Source organism: Crocodylus siamensis, chromosome 4 (genome assembly GCF_052110815.1).
Source record: "Crocodylus siamensis isolate JL-2025a chromosome 4, ASM5211081v1, whole genome shotgun sequence".
In the NCBI taxonomy this organism is placed as follows: domain Eukaryota; kingdom Metazoa; phylum Chordata; order Crocodylia; family Crocodylidae; genus Crocodylus; species Crocodylus siamensis.
The window spans coordinates 164,174,653-164,193,432 of record NC_143398.1 but is presented as its reverse complement, the minus strand read 5'-3'; the positions used below and the strand labels follow the sequence as shown (position 1 = coordinate 164,193,432).

The window sequence follows — 18,780 nt, the reverse complement described above, 5'->3', positions numbered from 1 at the left end:
ATTAGATCTGTTGATTTGGATCACTGTCCCCAATTCGATTCAGCTGAATCCAAATCTGATGATTCAATACTGATTCAGCGAATCGGCAATTCAAACACATGCACAACTTTAAAAGTTTTTCTACATACCTTGAGGTAGCAGTGCAGCTCATGATTGTTGCGGTGCTGGGGTGGATGAAGCATCCTACAGGAGCATGGTGGGGGCTCGGCAGTGAACCTGGAACTGGACCAAAAGTACTTCTGGTCCATTTCCAGGTCTGCCAGGGTGCACACTGGGGGCCCCCCACAACCCCCCGGCCCAGCAATCGGCTGCAGGGGGACTTTGAGTACCTCCCAGACCCAGGAGGCACCAGTCGCTGAGCTGGGGGAGAGCTGGGGGGGCCCCCAGAACACTCCCCAGTGGGCCCAGAAGTGCTTCCAGTCTACTTCTGGGTCTGCTGCTGACTGTGCTGGGGAACCCCCTGTGCTTCTGTGGGATGCTCCATGCACCCCAGCACCATAGCGATCATGAGCCCCTGCTACCTAGAACTATGTAGAAAAAACATTTAAAGGTGTTTCTATGTCCAAATTGCCAAATCTGTCCGAATCTCTCAAAATCAATTTGGAGGGTTCCAAATTGATTAAGAGAAATTAAAGGGTCCTCTGATTCAGTTTGGATTCAGAGATTTGGCCACCAGAGGTTTGGCTGGAGGAAAAGCAAGGGCAACATTGGACCCCTGCTAAACCAGATGGGGCAACTGACAACTGACACCCAGGAAAAAGCCAACCTATTAAATAGGTATTTTGCGTCAGTCTTTCATCAGTCCCATGGGACGCCCATGCCTGCTATGGGACAGGGAGATCCAGGTGATGGGGATCCCCTACCCTCCATAAATGCTGACCTCGTGAAGGAACATCTTGAGAAGCTGGATACCTTCAAGTCAGCCGGCCCTGACAACCTGCACCCCAGGGTACTCAAGGAGCTGGCGAGCGTCATAGCCCAGCCCCTGGCACGGATCTTTGAAAACTCCTGGCGCTCTGGTGTAGTGCCCGAAGACTGGAAGAAGGCCAATGTGGTGCCGATCTTCAAGAAAGGGAGGAGAGTGGATCCGGCTAACTACAGGCCCATTAGCCTGACTTCTATCCTGGGGAAGATCTTAGAAAAGTTTATTAAGGAGGCCATCCTTGATGGACTGGCCCAGGCTAACATTCTAAGGGACAGCCAGCACGGGTTTGTTGCGGGTAGGTCTTGTTTGACCAATCTCATTTCCTTCTATGACCAGGTGACCTATCACCTGGACAAGGGAGAAGAGATTGATGTCATATATCTTGACTTCAAAAAAGCTTTTGATTTGGTATCCCATGATCACCTCTTGGCCAAACTGGCCAGTTGTGGCGATGGCTCCACCACAATCCGCTGGCTGGGAAATTGGCTCCGTGGTTGGACCCAGAGGGTTGTAATCAATGGCAGTCGCTCATCGTGGTGCCCTGTAACCAGTGGGGTCCCTCAAGGCTCTGTCCTTGGACCCATACTGTTCAACATCTTCATTAATGATGTGGACATTGGAGTCAGGAGTGGACTGGCCAAGTTCGCCGATGACACCAAACTTTGGGGCAAAGCATCCACGCCAGAAGATAGGCGGGTGATCCAGGCTGACCTGGACAAGCTCAGCAAATGGGCAGACGAGAACCTCATGGTGTTTAACACCGAAAAATGCAAGGTTCTCCACCTGGGGAGGAAAAACCTGCAGCATCCTTAAAGGCTTGGCAGTGCTACGTTGGATAGCACTACAGAAGAAAGAGACTTGGGGGTCATCATTGACCACAAGATGAACATGAGCCTGCAATGCGATGCTGTGGCTAATAAAGTGACCAAAATGCTGGCTTGCATCCTTAGATGCTTCTCGAGCAAATCCTGGGACGTCATTCTCCCCTTGTACTCGGCCTTGGTGAAGCCACAGCTGGAGTACTGTGTCCAGTTTTGGGCTCCACAATTCAAAAAGGATGTGGAGAAGCTTGAGAGAGTCCAGAGGAGAGCCACGCACATGATCAGAGGTCAGGAAAACAGATCTTATGATGATAGGCTGAGAGACATGGGGCTCTTCAGCTTGGAAAAGCATAGGCTCAGGGGTGATCTGATGGCCACCTATAAGTTTATCAGGGGTGACCACCAGGATCTGGGGGAACGTTTGTTCACCAGAGCGCCCCAAGGGATGACGAGGTCAAACGGTCACAAACTCCTGCAAGACCGTTTCAGGCTGGACATAAGGAAGAATTTCTTTACTGTCCAAGCCCCCAAGGTCTGGAACAGTCTGCCAGCGGAGGTGGTTCAAGCACCTACATTGAACACCTTCAAGAGTAAATTGGATGCTTCTCTTGCTGGGATCCTATGACCCCAGCTGACTTCCTGCCCTTTGGGCAGGGGGCTGGACTCGATGATCTCCCGAGGTCCCTTCCAGCCCCGATGTTTATGAAATCAAATCAAATCGGGGACCAAAGCTTTACACAGCCCTATTGTCTGACTTCTTCTGTGTTGTATTTGTTTAAATAATCTCTATTTGACTTCTTCTTCTGTGTTGTGTTTAATAATCTCTATCTGACTTCTTCTATGGTGTATATGTGTGAGCATGTCTAATATATGTGCTTTCCTGCACAGTGATGGATCACACTGACAGGGAAAATGCAGCCTTTTTTTTAAAAATGTGTGGGGAGAACCGCCCCCCCCCCCCGAACAAATGTAAGTTGAAAGAAGTGGATTGGATTGGATAGGGATAAGTAGAGGGATTCTAGTTAGTAGGCTGTATCCAATCCTTTTCAAGAACAGAAACTAGCAGAAGAATGACTAGGTAGGAAGCTACAACAGTCTAGTACCTTTCAGACGCTGCTGCTCAGGCAAAAACAGCTTACAAAAGGCACAGGAAGGCTGCAGACAGAGGTTTATATGCTGTTTCTATGTCCTTGCCCCAGAGCACTGTGATTGGAAGGGGACTCAAGGAAAGATGACAGTCACTGGCGAGCTACAAATGTCAGTCTTTCCCCCCCTGCTCCCCCTCCCTTTTCTCATTTTCTGTTCCCTTGAAAGACTGCTTTCTGAATCTATTAATCTTTTCCATATTGATTTGGATTTGGTGATTCAGCCTCCGAATCAGGCCTAATCTTCTCTGAATTGAATCACAGACTGAAGCTTCACACACCCCTACTAACTAGGGATCTAGTATACGGTCTGCACCTGGGTGAGCTAAGTTAGATCGGGTGGCCATTTATAATATTATCTAACCACCCCCTAACCTTTCTGAATATCTGTATGCACCCCTGGTGAATTCCCTTCCAGCACATGAGAAGGGAATATTTACTTAATCACGTTGCAAATAGTTGGAGTTACAAAGCATTATCACTTACTAAATAAAGTTTTAGTATACTGCTGTATTAAATACTCTTACCAGGTTGAGGAGTTGTTGCGTGAAGTTCCTCAGTCCACAGAGATCCAAGAGCTGAGACGACTTCTCCGAACTCCGCATTTCAAGGCAAGTGCAAATCCTTCCTCAGAAGGGAAGTGTAAACATCTTTTGCTGAAAATCTTGTAGTATGAGGGACAGGAGACTTGCAGTTGTCTTCAGAAAGCAGTAAAAGAAGCAGCAGACACTTTGATTAGCTTACTATAAGAAGAAACTAATAGACAATACTAGCTATTAATTTGCAGGTGTGGAATGTTTCCTCACCCCCCACTCCACTATCTACAGATTTAACTGTGTTTTATCTCTATGAAAGAATTAAATATCTACAGTATTCACAGTATGTAGTTGTTGCTGCTCTTTTTAACAGCTGTGTACAATTGGAACACCTCTATTGTATAGTTTAAAGTAAGTGGTGACCCGTGCCCAACTTTTTAGCCCTGAGGGTCAAATGAGTAGTTCAGGGTTGGTCCACAGGCCATATCCAGCTCCATCCAGTGTGCAGGACTGGTCTGGCCATTGGGTTCCATTGCACAGGGCCATAACATCTGATCTGCAGAGTTTGGAAATGGTTGTGGTGGGGGAGCAACGGTTGTGTTAGTTGCTCCCACTTCCCTGCTGCCAAATTTCTGGACTTGTGGGGAGCCTTGAGGGCCAGCGGTTAAGTACCACTGGCTTAAAACTGTCTAAGAAATCAGGGCATATTTGTTTAATTAAAAAGTGTTTTTTAAAGTAATTACAGGCTTTTTTCCTTTTACTATAGCACTTCATAAGGATTCCTCTTTTTGGGTGCCTATACATGAGCAGCAAGGCTGCTCTGACATTCTGTAATTACAGCGCATTGGAGCAGGCTCAATTAATAGTTTGCTGGAGCGTGGTAATTACTGTGCTCCAGCGTCTTGTGTATCAGTGTCCCTGCACTTAAAAATGGCAGTGGGGGCACTAATACTTGTTGAACAAACTTTAGTTAGAGCGACCCTGCCACCATTTTTAAGCACGGGGATGCTGATACACGCAACACTCCAAGTGCTTTAAATAAAGCGCTCATTTTCAGAGCACATGTGTAAAGGCCCACTATGATTAAATTGTACTATATCAGGAAAATCTCCCATGTCCTATCCATCAAAAAATTCAGACAATGTAAATAGGGTTCCATACCATGGGTCTGAATTAGAATTCAGTTTCTTTCTCATCATCAAACCTGTTTAGTGGTATGCTTATGTGTCTTCCTTCTTACAGGCCTTACTATCAGCTCATGACACTGTGGCCCAGAAAGATTTTGAACCAGTCCTTCCACCTCTGCCAGATAACATCCCTGAAAATGAGGAAGCTATGAGGATTGTTTGCTTAGTGAAAAATAAGCAACCTCTAGTAAGAAGCTTTCTGTTATGTTATTTATACCTGTGCAATAGACTCAATAGTGTATCTTGTGCAGCTGGATTTTTCAGTAATACCAGAGCAATTGCGATAATCCTGTTTGTTCTATTTTTAACTGGCAAACACATCTTGGAGATGGAACATGTGTATTGAAAAAAGTTTTTTTCCTTACCTGAAGGATGGGGGAAAATGAGAAGTACTTTTATGTGCTAAGTTTTATATTGTATTCCTTTTATGATAAATACAGGGCTTAGAAAAGGAAAAGATGTTATAGGAGGCTTTCTGTAAGACTGTGATGGAATGCAAGAGTCTGGAATATGTTTTCTGTGAGCTTTATAATAATCATGTTTTTAATGAATTAGGTTCACATCTTTTAACATAATGCACTATCTTGCAATACTGTGCAGTATTTGGGAGAAAGAGAAGGTTTTACAATCGTCTCCAGTCATAGTGAAGGAGATCTGACTTGCAGTATGAAAGGAATTTTATAGGAATAGAAATAATAGAACTGTTATGAATTTTGTATAAATGGAAATGATTAGAGTTGTTTCTCCCTTTTTTTTTTTTTGTCAGGGTGCTACCATTAAACGCCATGAGATAACTGGTGACATTATGGTTGCCAGGGTGATCAGTGGTGGGTTAGCAGACAGAAGTGGTAAGTCCCATTTGAAACACAAAAGAAAAGAAACAACCTTCCTTGTGCAATTGCAAAATCTCTTTCTCTTAGTAGAACTTTTAGGCATACACATGGTGTATAGGATTATATAAAGAGAAATAATCACCTCACACTGAAAGTAACTTTGGCAACTTTATTTCTCCATGATTCACCCATTCTGTGGTAGATGTATTGCATTCAAGAGGCAGAGATGGATTAAGATGTAAAACTAATCTTACATTATTTTAAAAATGTTTACCTTTTTAATATAAATACCTGGGTTATCGGTCATGAGATGATGGCTCTACCACTACATAGCGGTGCCACTTGGTATGAATAACAGCATGCTGAATCGCAAATGAAGAAATTGATGTAATAAATTGTAAACTGTTGGCAGTCTGATTCTGGGATACCTGGCTATACAGAGTATGTAGGAGTACTTTTTTCCCTTTTTGCACTGGGTTTTTAGGAATGAATGCCATCAGCAAAACTAATATTCTCTAACAAATCTCTTTGGAATTGTTGCTGCTGTACTGTTACAGATATAGATTTACTCCACCAGGTTTCTCTCTTTTAAAGCAGCTTGAACGTCATTAAAGCACTGGAGAGTGGCAAAATTATAATTTTAACATTTTATAATGTTTTATAGTATAGCTCCATCTAACATTTCTTGACCTTTATGTAGAGAAGGACCAAAGTTGTTTGTGGCAACTGAATGATTTCCATGTTGGGATTGACTGATACAATAAACATTAGAACATACCTAACTGCTCGCTGTTTTCATGAGAGAGGGTGTGTATTTCTTGCTTTTTTTACTTAACTGAATTCTGTTGGACATTAGAGAGGAGCTCAAACTCCCCACTCCCCCTGAATCAGGGACTTTAGGTCAGGACTTCGAGACTTTATATACTCTAATAGCTCTGGCGCACTGAAACTGAACGCATCCACTTGAAGAGAAGTTAAATTTGAATAAGAGCACATCATGCTTCTGTGGGACTTTTTCATCAAGGATCTCAAATTACTTTTAAAAAAGTAGGGAAAAGGTAGTTAACTGTACTAATGGGAAGTCAGGCAGAAGGCAGGGCAGGGTGTCACCTTAGAGACCAACTCATTCAGAGAAGCATAATGCTTCATAGGTGATGGCTTATGGAAAAAAAAAAGGGAGAGGAAGCAAATGCATTTCTGCCCCAACTACAAATCAGGAAAAAGAAACACAATTTGAATGAATTGCCTGATATATTTTTTTTTTTTAATTTTAGGGTTGCTGTATGCAGGGGACAAGTTGGTAGAAGTAAATGGTGTTCCAGTGGAGGGACTAGAGCCAGAACAAGTTATCCACATTTTGGTACGAAGTTCCTTTTGCTCTCCTTTGAATTCTTTTGTAGTTCAGTTGCAATTACAAATGCATTTCCTTTAAAAACTGAAATTTACCGGGGAAGGAAAGAACTACACACAAGCAATGATTTTCCCATTTAATGCATGCCTTTCAGGCTTCTTCACTGTGGTGGTTCTCACCTATAGGCGGGGGTCAGTACAATGCCTATATACCATTTTAAACGCTTAAAATGGGGCATAAGTGGAACCAAAGTGCTGCTGTAGAGGAGAGTACTACATCTTTTGTCTTTTGACATAGGTTTTTGTGGTAGAACCTCACTAATATGTTGCTAACCCACAACCAGTAATTCTCACAGCTCTTTCACTCAGTGTCCATGCAGACTTAGTTGAAGTAAGCTAGCAGGAGCTCTCATTTCTGAGCTTTGACTTATTTCCTAATATACACATTTTGTAAAACATTTTCACAGATAACTTCCACTAAAATCACCTTTGTCAAAATAAACTGAAATCATTATATGATACAGTATCCCTGATACCTGTTGGTTTATTTGCCAGTTCACAAATATTTGGTGTTCGTTGAATTTACAGTCATGTCCAATCAATTAGGTCCTAAGCCAGGGGTGGGCAATTATTTTGGGCGGAGGGCCACTTACCCAGTTTTGGCAGGCTGTAGAGGGCCACATGGGTAGCCCCAGCCCTTGACAGGTGCCCCGCCCCCTGCTCACCATCTTGGGACCAACATCCCAATGTCTTGGGACTAATGTCCCAGGGCCAGCACTGGTGGGGCCCAGAGTGGGGTACAGGCTGGCAGGGGTCTGTGGAGCTGGGCTGGGTTGCACCAGCAGGGAGTGGGGAACTGACCTGGCTCTACAGAGCCCCTGCCAGCTGGGACCCCGCGCTCCTGCCACCCTGCTCTGGGCCCCAGCAGCACTGGCCCCGGGACACCAGTGCAGGCCCTGTGCTCCCATTGGCTCCTTGCCCGCTCACACCCAGTGCAGCACACAGCCCTGACCCCCTGCTCACCAGCAGGGAAGAAGCTGGTGCTGAGCATGGGGGAAAGTGGCCCCTCGCCTGCCCAATGGCCGGTGCCCCCCACTGCAGGCTCTCGCAGCCCATGCGGGGCTATCTGGAGCAGGCACAGGCAGCCTCTTGCGGACTGCTGGTGACTGCAGTGCAGGGCACTGGCCATGGGGCGGGCAAGGGGCCACTTTTCCCCGCACTCAGCACCAGCTTGTAATCCACAAGCTGGTGCTGAGTGCGGTGGGAGTGGGGAGGGTGGGAGGGTGCAGCCCCTCCCTGCCCCATGGCCGGCATCATTTTTGACAAGAACCAAGGGCAGAGAAAAATTGATTTTTCTACATTTTTTAGGGGCCTCATGGGCCAGATAGAATGGCCTCAGGGGGTGGATTTTGCCCACCCTGTCCTAAGTGTTTGGTTAAAACGTTTTAAGGTCTTTTTGTCTTTGCCTTTCAATTTTTATCATGCATGGAGAAATAAGTGCAAACGGAGCAGTAAAAATACAAATTTTACTACAATGCAGTATAGTAGAATTGATTATCTGGAACAGGGGTTTTCAACCAGGGGTATGCGAATCCCCGGGGGTACTTGGGAAGGCCCTAGGGGGTATGCGTGGGTGGGTGGGGATGGAGCGCTGCCACCCACCACCCTGTACCACTGCCTCCCAGGCGCAGGGCTGGGGGGGAAGGGGAAAAATGAGGGCAGCAGTGCCCTTCTGTGGACTGCAGAGGTGCTGCCCAGCCAGCTGGACATGGCAGCGGGGAAGCTTACACGCAGTGACTGCTGCCACCAACACCCACCACATTGTGCTGCCGCCACTCCACATCCACCTGCTGGGGGTACACTTATTAAAAAAGGTTGAAAACTTCTGATCTGGAAAGTCAATTAACCAGAATGTTTTGTGCATATGTGGTAGAAAGCCAGGGCTAACAGGGCTTACCTCCCCCTGCCCCCAATGTGGGCAGCAGTAGCAGCACAGAGGGTCACAAGGCAGCCTGGGCATGGGCTCCGGGCAACTGCAATGCAGAGGGGGAGGGAAGGGGCATGCACAGACATGCAGCTGCAGCGTGCAACAGCCCAGTGGTATGTAGAGCACTGCCCACTGCAGCAGTTAAATCTGTCATGGGGAAGGGGTGAGGGAGTGGGGCAGGAGCAGGGGCTGAAGTGAATGGGACACTGGGCCAGGTCAGGTCATGGGATGCTGGAAGATCAGGCAGCTTGTCCAGGGGCACAGGAAGGCTCCCGCTGCTGCATGAACCCCAGCAGAGGCCTGAGGGGGTGTGCCTCCTGGATTAGTGCTCAGGGTGGAGGTGGGCTGCAACTGCAGGCTGGGTTCTGCAACCCGCAAGTGGTGCAATGCCATGTGCCAGCCGCATAAGGGGTGGCAGCAGGCACATGACATCACGGCACTTCCAAGGCAGCGGCAGCAGGACGCAAAGCCCAGCCCACAGCGGGAGTCCACCTCTACCCCTCGCACAAATATGGAGGGCACATGCCCCCCAGGCCTCCACTGGAGCATGTGCAGTGCCTCTGCCCCATTCCTTCCCTCACTGCAGGGGCCTCGATCAGCCGCTCCTCCCCCTCGCCCCTTCCCCATGACAGACTTACGTGCTGTGATGGGCTGTGTGTGCGCGCATGTGCTAGCGTGCATGCTTTCAGCACCCCCCAATATTTTCTCCCTCTGTCTACGTTTTTGTATTAACAAAACCCATCAGTTTTCCAATTAATCAGCTTTTCTGGATAATTAACATTCAGCTGTATCTAGAGACCTTAAATTCATTCTCTTCCTTTCCTTGCACAACTAGGTCAACCCTATACAGGGAATTTTGTTTTAAATGTGCCTTATTAAAGGCTTGAGATTTCTGAGCTTCCCTTGTGAGTTAAACTAAATTTGGTTTTTAAAGAATAAATGAACTTTATTTTAAGGATGTGTCTGTATGAAAGGTTCTGTTGGAGTTTAGCAATTATAGGACTTTTAAGGACATTTTATCACGTATGGAATAATTCTTTGTTAGTCCTGAAGTGATGAAACTTATTTCCTTTTAGGGTATTACTGATAGGACACTACATTTTCACTTTTTCTTTCTGAATCTTTTTAGGCTCTGTCACATGGGACAATAATGTTTAAACTAATTCCAGTTTCTGATCGACCAGTCAGCAACCAGACAACAGTAAGATTCTTCTATATGTTTTCAGATTACTAGTATTGCAGACTGCAGATTACTCTCATTGCAGTAATGACTAATGGGCCAGTATGATATGGGAAGAGAAAAATTACTTAGAAGCAGCTCACAGATTTCCCTGTTAAAATGTCATAACTGTGCATATATGCCTCTGATTAAATAGATTTGCCTTTAGTAATGCAGTTAAAGATAGCAGGATGGGATTAGGGAAGCAGAAAAGTAGTTAAGGCATTTCTGGAGAAATTGAGAGAGAGGTCATAGTGTTCACAGTATTTGAGATAACATTTTTCTTGATCAGGAAAACAACTGAGATTGAGTCTCATACTGTTCCCATTGAAGTTGATGGCAAAATTTTCATTGATTTCTCCCTCCCACCCTGGTAGCTGTATCAAGTCCTTTCGATTATCAGTATATTATAGTGTTCCTTTGTAGCTGCTCCAACGAACATCTTCACTTTTGTCTGTGTTGCATAACAGCTGTATGTGCGAGCCATGGCAGATTACTGCCCCCTGCAAGACCCTACCATTCCTTGTGCCGATGCAGGCTTGCCCTTTAAAAAGGGTGAAATCCTTCAGATAGTTGACCAGAATGATGTGCTCTGGTGGCAGGCAAAGAAAGCCTTGGATCTTAATACCTGTGCTGGGCTTATTCCTTCAAACCATCTTCTGAAGAGGTAAGAGAGCTTGGTGATTCTTGATTCCAAGCAGGGAAAAAATGCATCTTGTCTAATAAGAGCCGTCACCCACAAAAATTCTTGCTACTTGCATGTTTTCCAGACCATCACAGCTAATACATCACTCAACAGTACCAAAAAAATTAAGCAAGTCACTTGGGTTTGCCAGAACTTCCACCAATTTAGAACTGTATGATTATCAAAGATTGACTGTCTGATTAAATAACTCCACACTTTCTGTCTGTTTTCTTCTATTTTAAATCTTACTAAGGATACATATGAGGAAACAGGATATTAAGTTCATCTTCTGTTTTAGGTTGATGTCTTTCATCTTAAATCAGATTGTAAGCAACTCAAGGCAAGGGACTTCACGCTAGCACCGACAGCCTGCTAGATGCCTTACTTTATAAATAATCTCTGTCCAATCCATCTTTTATGATTCTTAATTTTGTAGGATTGTTCTCCACAGGAAAGGTGAAAGAATCCAGATTTATGTCACAAGGGCATAATTATCTCTAAGAAAGATATTTTAAGGGTGTTCTTTGAGGCATTCGTAGTATTTCAGTTTTGATATTCAGAGATGAGCTGGCAGTTTTCTTCATTTTAAATGAGAAAAGTCAGTGACTAACTGTTTTATGCATATTAAAAGCCACATTTTTTTAAAATAGAGCACTTTCAGACATAGGTGCCTAGAGACACCTCAAAAACACTTCTCTGGCCTGATTCTATAAACATGTTGACCCATCAGGAGACCAAAAAAGAAATCATGTTACAAGGGCTAACAGTAATGCCAGATAACTGTGTACCGATTCAATTTAAACTTGCACGGCACTCAAACCAAGACATGCTCATAATACTTATATTAAGGTCCTGTGCTAGAGAGACTTCAGTAAGTCGTTTCTCCTGCTTCTACGCATGTGTATTACAAGACAGTTTAACACTGCTTTCCTCAGTCATCTATATGAATTCAAGGCAACATGCAAGCCAGTAGTGTAGAACAGGGGTTGGCAACCTTTTCAGGCTGAAGGCGAGATAATCTAGTTCAGGTCAGAGGTGCACAGGTGCTAGAACCCAGCCACAACTGCTACTGCTTTTCCCAGCAGTGGCACAGGGAAAGTGCCCATGGCTGCTGCTTTTCTCCACAGCAGCACAGGGAGAGTGTACACAGCTGGTACTTTTCCCTGCAGTGGAGGTGGGCTTTGGCAGCAGTTGCTTTTCCCTGCCACCATGGGGATGTGTGGCAGCTGCAGACACTCACCCCATGCTGCTGTGGGGAAAAGCAGGAGTGGGGGATACAGCTGGATCTTAGCACCCACACTTTGCACACCTGCTCACTTCTGCTCTGAACAGGGTCAATCTGGCTGCTAAAGCTTCATGTCTACAGGCCAGATCAATTGGCTCCACAGGCTGGATTCAGCCCACGGATCACGGATTGCAAACCTCTTCTGTAGAGTATTGGCGGTGAAAGAGGAGTCTGTTCCTCACTTGGTGCACTGGGTAGCGCACCAGTCCTGTTTCCACACCTTGTGGCTTGGCACCAGACCTTATCAAGCTGACTGATGTCATTTCATGTGCAGATAGGTTGGAACAGCTAGTTAGGGAGCCACTTGAGCTGCTTACCTACTGTGATAGTTTCCTTTTTGTTCAGGAAGCAGAGAGAATTCTGGTGGTCTCAGCCCTTCCAGCCCTATACTTGTCTCAGATCAACAATACGTGAGTACAGAATTTTCTAAACATTGGGGTAGTTTTTTCCCCCCTTTTATTGCTGTATATAAGCAAAATCTTACAACTAGATTTTTCCAAGGAAGCATTCATTGGATTGAATTGTGGCTTCAAATGCTGCAAAATTCATATTGGAATATATGGCTGTGCAGAAGTGTCTGAATGAGGAACAGTATTGTTGCAGAGTTCAGAATGCAGTGAACGTTAGGATCTGATCTCATGGAAGTAAGAATCTGATCTCATCTGGGAGTGCTGTTTCTGCACCCTCCTGGATTGGGCATTATATATAAGTTTTGCTAGAAAGAAATCTGTAGTGTTTGTGGTCTCCTGAGGTACCAGTTGGACCCATCATAGATTTCCATGAAAATGAGACTAGGGAACAGATAGCAGTCTGTATCGGAAAATATCCTGCAGCATACTGTATACTTTCATTCTTTCAAAATTCTTTCAGAATAAGTTAGATAGCTTTATATAGAGGCATAACCTGATATTTGAGAACCTTGGGCAGCAGCCACACACGCATCAGTGGCTGTGCCCCTGGCAGCATGGTGCTGCCAAACCAGCAGTGTAGCTGCTGTTAGATCCTCCTGCCCTGCTCTGCCCACCCCCAGGCTGACTCCTGGAGTTAGTGCCCCATCCTCCACCTCCTTCATTATGCTATTGGTTTTATATTCTTTTTATTAAAACTACTATTTCCATTGGTGCATGTATGCTGCCCATCTTTAACTGCTAACTTAATGGGACCAATTTGTCTTTAATAGTCAGGAAGACGTATCATTTGATGTTTTCTTAGGTCTTTTTTTGTAAAGAAATAAGTTTGGAAAGTTTCTCTTCATAAACTATTTTAATGGCTCTAAATGTGCAACTTTCTAGATGGGAGAGATTTTTCTTCTGCTCCCTCTTGCTTTTCTCAAGTCGATTTTTCTGTGGCTTGCATAATCACTTGCTAAAACCTTATGGTGATAGAGATGAGCTTGTCCCTCTGGGAATTTGAAAATTTAAGTCACTACTCAGTATCTTCATCTTCTTAGAGTATTTTGGCAGCTTAGTTTTTGTGAAATAGCCACAGCATTGGTTATTTCTGATTGTGTATTGATTTTTTTCATTTATTTACCCACTTCAATGGATTTGTTATGAACAGTAAGTACTGTGGAAGAAGGTAAGAGATGGACTACATTGCATTTCACTACCTAGATTTCATAGTTTCATAGTTTCTAGGGTTGGAAGTTTGGTTCACCAGTCCAGTGTTGCCTGATCCCTTAAAGTACAAGAAGGTGACTGCTTGCAGACTTTTAAATTCTGCACCAATCAGTTGTAAGGGAGCATGTTAGAACTGGCTGTCAGTTTTCTCTTTGACAGTGTATCATTTGAATCTAATTATAGTTGTGACATGGAGGAGAGAGGGTAGAAATGTGACCAGTCTAGTAAAGAATTGTTCCACAAACACAAACAGTAAGCACAAGCGGTGTAGAGGCTCCTTCATATGGCCAGTCTGTGACGATAAAAAAACCCCCCAGGACATCAGCCTCTGAAACCCCAAGTTTTTCCTATTTGATAAACACCAGATTTCTTGTGTGGATCTTCAACAACAGAGCAGTGATATTTGTATAATGGAGGGAACAAACTTATAAGGAGGTGGTCTTCAGTTTTAAATCAGTAAAAGTTTATTAAAACCAAAACAGTTTTAACAATTAATTTTAAAAATTCTGTCCTTGCTCATCAAATTTAGAGAAAAAAATACGCATGCAAAATACAGAAGCCATGGGGGTAGGAAGTGATGTTTTGTTGATGGTATAGGAATCCTTCACAAATAACCCCTCTAAAATATAAGTGTAACTGGGGGGGCCTGCCCACCTGTTAGGGGCTAACCACCCACCTTTTTGTCTGCCATGCCTTGTTGTTAATTGTTGTTTAATTAAGCGGGAGGCTGCCCACTGTATGACCCGATGCCAGGGGGTGCTATCTGCAGCTCCATTCCTCCCCTACACTGCAGCCCAAGCCTCGCAGATGGTATTTGTAAATTCCTCTTTATGTTGGGGACTCAGCCGCTGCGAGCCTACCCCTTTTCTCTCTAGCTAGGCCTGTCAGTCAAAAAACACAACAACCCACTATTCAGGATTTGACTCCCAGGCTCTAGCTCCCTGCTGCCCCTCTGGTCTTCTCCACTTGCCATTTGTAGGGTCCTGGCATTCCTCTTCTTGTCCCCTGACTGGCTGGCAGGGCTTGAGCTTTAACCCCTACTTGACCGGCGGGCTGTGACTGGAAGGTTCTGAACTTAAAGGGACCACCCTGTCTCTTAGTAACAGGGTTAGGGTTCCCTGTTACAATAAGAATACAAAATTCACATGAAATACCTCTCTCATTGCAAGCAAACAGCTCATGTGTGCTTCCCAGCTGGGAACCCTTTTGAACATTGGTATAAGAAATCATTTTCCTCTCCCTAACTGAAGAGAAAGTATAGTATATTGGAGGAACACTCTAAAACATTGGGAAATATTTTAACCTTGTTTGTGTTTCAAGGAAGATTAATTTTCTTTGAGTTCAGTTCAGTTCTGAATCTACAAGCGTTTTTTAGTGCGTTGTGAACTCAGGGACAGCGTCTTTTCTTCTTTTCTTTTTTCCTGTGATCATCAGCAGAAGATGACATGCAAATTGATGAGAAGTGTGTAGAAACAGGTAACTGATTTAACTTGAGAGGATTTTTTTCCGTTTGCTGCAATATAACAACTAGACAAAGTCAATTAGTGTTTCTTGGACAGAATGAATCTACCTCATAGTCATCCAAGAGAGAAATTCTGTTTTTAATTAAGTAAAAAATGGAAGTAAAAGCCCCAAACTATCTGAATGTATTGTAATGAATAGGTTACCATTCTAGTTATAGTGGATCTCTGCTTGTAAATAAGGTGTTATGAAAATAACGGCTATTCTAAAATATACCATTGAATGAAATCCAGCCAATTGACTGTGCAGATTATAAATCTAAAGGCTGCAACCCATCTGATTTTTGGCTCACTATATCTGAAATATTGAAGTTACTGTGGGTTTATAGAGTTTGTAAAAATCATTGTCCAAAGAATTGAGGAGTTTATCAAGAGCCAAAAAGGGTTAGATGTTTATATATTGACAACCAGTCTATCCAGTGTTGAATTAATGATGAAAAGACAGTTTTGGAAAGGGTACGAGCTTTAGGGCTTACACCAATTTACTAATTGGAAGTTAAGCAGACATTTTCTTAGAGACTGATTATCTCATACTTCTTACTACTGGACTACTTGTGCTACCGTCAGAAGCAATGAGTTCCAGCTTCTCTTAAGATGCATCTACATGTTGCCCTACAGCAATGTAGTGACATGCTATGTCACCATATGGCATGCTACAGTGATGTAGCAATTACATGTGTCTACATGTGATTGCCAGCTACATTGTCGTTGTGGCGTGCTCCCCAGGTATAGCGTGCCACTATGGTGGCATAGCAGTGAAATTTACCTGTGCACCATGCGTACAGCACAGTACCCACCTGTACTGCACCGTGCTTCAGTACTTCAAAAAGAAATACTAATGCTTGGTGCTATAGGAATGTCGCCATACAGCAACATATAGATGTGCCCTTAGAGATCTAAAGTTAGGTCTAGCAATTCTTATGTTTTTACATTGCTCAGGGCCTGTTTCCTTATTTCTTAATGCAGAGAGCTTGAGTTGGTGATTATGATCCAGTCATTGCTTTCAATTGCATTATTTTAATGTCTGGAACATAACCTTGTATGTGACCTTATGTATGGTACTACAAGCTGAATCAGGTGAAGGAGGGATGAGGAAAATAAAAATACTTGGTACAAACATCTTCAGATTTGATGGTTTTGGTTTAAGATCTTCACTCTATAGTTCAAGCTTATTTCTAATTGACCTAGAAGGAAGGGGTGAAAGTAAGTGTAGGGGTTAGGAGCTTAACAACTTAATGTGGTCCCTATGCTGTTAAAAGGAAAAAAAATCTTGTGTGTTATCTTCAAGTTACGTTAAATAGTAATAGTATTGAAATTAAACCTATGCTGTGTTTACTTTCTGGATGACTTAAAAGATGAAGAAATATTTGAGTCTGGTAAGTAAAATGTTTCCCACCTAATTCTTATTCCCCCTTATCTTTACCGCCAAAAAGATTAACAGACAAGCAAGTGGTTTTAAAAAAGACTTGCATTTATTATTAGCTTTGTAAAGTGTTACCACCACCTTCAGTAGAACTGTTGTTCTGAGTTTATTTAGAGACCTATCTTGTTACTTTAGCGACAAAAATGTTTGTTCGTGTTATCTCTGTAAAGAAGGAAGAGAAAGCTCAGCCACCTTGTGCATCAAGATTCATGGAGATAAGGAACCACTCCCTGGTTGCATTCGGGGAGCTGGGGGCTTGAAGGTCCCTGCTGCTGGGGCACGGGGACAAGAATAGTAATGAATTGACACACACAAATCTTGAAAGCAAAAGCTCAACATCAGTGTCAAAGGGAATAATGGGATTATATAGGTGTAATTAGGGCTTAGTCGCAGTAAGTGCATCTACATGCAGCAGTAAACTGTGCAGTAAACTACTCTGGAGTAAGAGTTTTTAGGATGGTGTCTACACATGCATAAATTAGGGATCAAATTGGTTCCCAGTTCCCTTCATCCCTGCAGTGGCCCCTGCTGCCACCAGGGGGAACTCCAGGCTCCCCTGGGTGCTAGCCCAGGGTCTGGCAGTGAGCACTGGGCCCTGGGGCGCTGTGTGTTGCTGGGGCAGAGAAAATATCCCCCTGCCCTGGCAACAGTGAGCTCCTGGCCCTGGCTCCCTCATCAGGGGCATGGAGCTTGGAAAGAGCTACAGGGGAGGGGCAGGGGGAGATAAATGTCTCTCAGCACCCCGCTCCCCAATTGCAATGGTGGAGTGTGGGCTGGGAGATAAGGATCTCCCAGCCCCCACTCCCTGATCATGATCTCAGAGCAGGAGGCTTGGAGCTCTCTGCTGCCTGGGCAGGGGGACATAATCCCCAGCCAGGCTCCTGTGGCAGAGCCCACCTTGGCAGCAGGCAGCTCCCAGTACTGTCTTGCTACAGGGCTGTAGGTTCACACACACACACACTTTGTGGTACAAGGTACATGCTTTGTGTATTTCATAGTCTTTATTCAAACTGAAACAAATGTCATGCCATATTAGACCAGTTTGACCACCTACACTTGTACTTTGCTTAATTTTTCATCTGTTTTATTACATGTATCTGAATCTTCAGAGGAGCTTAAAGAAGGTAACTTTAAAATCTCTTTTGCCTCCTATAGATATTCAGCAGCAGTCTAGATTCATAGAAAACTAGGGCTGGAAAAGACCACAGGAGGCCATCTAGTTTTGGCCCCTGATCAAGGCTTGTTGCCTTCCCATACCTAACTAAACCATCCTAGCCAAGTCTGTCTAACCTGCTCTTGAGAACTTCCAAGGATGGAAATTCCACAAAACTGTCTAGATAGCCTGCTTCAACACTTGACCACAGTGAGAAATTCTCCAGCCTATATTTCCTGAGCTGTATGTGGAGTTTATTGTTCCTAGTCCTGCCCTTACAACCGTAGGAAGTAGTCTTATAGTCTAATAATCTAAAATGAAAAAATGACTACAAACTATGAGAGAGTATATAGTATATATACTATAAATCAATCCATTTATAGTATATTGTTGAATTTACTTGTTCACATTGGAAAGTATTGGTAAGGGAAAGATGCCCAACAAGAGAAAATAAATAAGCTTGGGAAGGAATGGCATCTTAGTAAACTGGAAGATTATCTTAGAGGCAAGTCTGAGGTGAAAAGCAGCCCAGGAAATCTGGTTGTACTTTAAGAAGGCCATATTAAGGGCATAGAAGCAAGCTACCCAAATATACCAGAAGAATGGGTTGTGCAACAGCAGACCAGCTTGGCTAGACTGCAGTCTCTTCAATTAGTTGAAACTCAAAAAGTAATCCTATAAAAAGTGGAAACATAGTCATAGTACTAGGGAAGAGTATAAAAGTATTGCATGGGTATTCAGGGAGAAAATTAGGAAGGCCAAGGCACAATTTGAGACGCAGCTGGCAAGGGATGAAAAAAGTCCTAAAAAGGCATTGTACAAATATATCAAAAGTAGAAGAAGGACCAAAGAAATCGTAAGTCCCTTATGGTATCAAACTCATCTGGCCCTGTAGGTTGGATGAGGAACGTTAGATTGTTCCCACAGACCCCCATAAACCCCATGCCAGATTCAGCACACATGGTGCATACTCTGCATGTAGTGTCCCCCCACTTCCTCTGTTCTAGGATATTCACTGTACACAGCACCCCATTCTAGCTGGTCCAGGCCCCATGTTGCATGTGGTGACTGAAGGTGCTGTTTGCAGCACAA

The 18,780-nt window shown here is 44.0% G+C and overlaps 1 protein-coding gene across 1 annotated transcript in view; it reads left to right on the top strand.

The window, feature by feature from the left end:
• Positions 1-18,780, top strand: part of MPP4 (MAGUK p55 scaffold protein 4) — a 57,128-nt gene that overhangs the window by 15,631 nt on the left and 22,717 nt on the right. Inside the window, exons 5-15 of the mRNA XM_090044753.1 lie at positions 3,422-3,502; positions 4,670-4,801; positions 5,381-5,462; positions 6,722-6,807; positions 9,914-9,985; positions 10,474-10,670; positions 12,319-12,383; positions 13,534-13,551; positions 15,030-15,068; positions 16,468-16,488; positions 17,645-17,659. Of these exons, the coding sequence (XP_089900879.1) occupies positions 3,422-3,502; positions 4,670-4,801; positions 5,381-5,462; positions 6,722-6,807; positions 9,914-9,985; positions 10,474-10,670; positions 12,319-12,383; positions 13,534-13,551; positions 15,030-15,068; positions 16,468-16,488; positions 17,645-17,659 (808 nt within the window). The remainder of the gene's footprint in view (positions 1-3,421; positions 3,503-4,669; positions 4,802-5,380; positions 5,463-6,721; positions 6,808-9,913; positions 9,986-10,473; positions 10,671-12,318; positions 12,384-13,533; positions 13,552-15,029; positions 15,069-16,467; positions 16,489-17,644; positions 17,660-18,780) is intronic.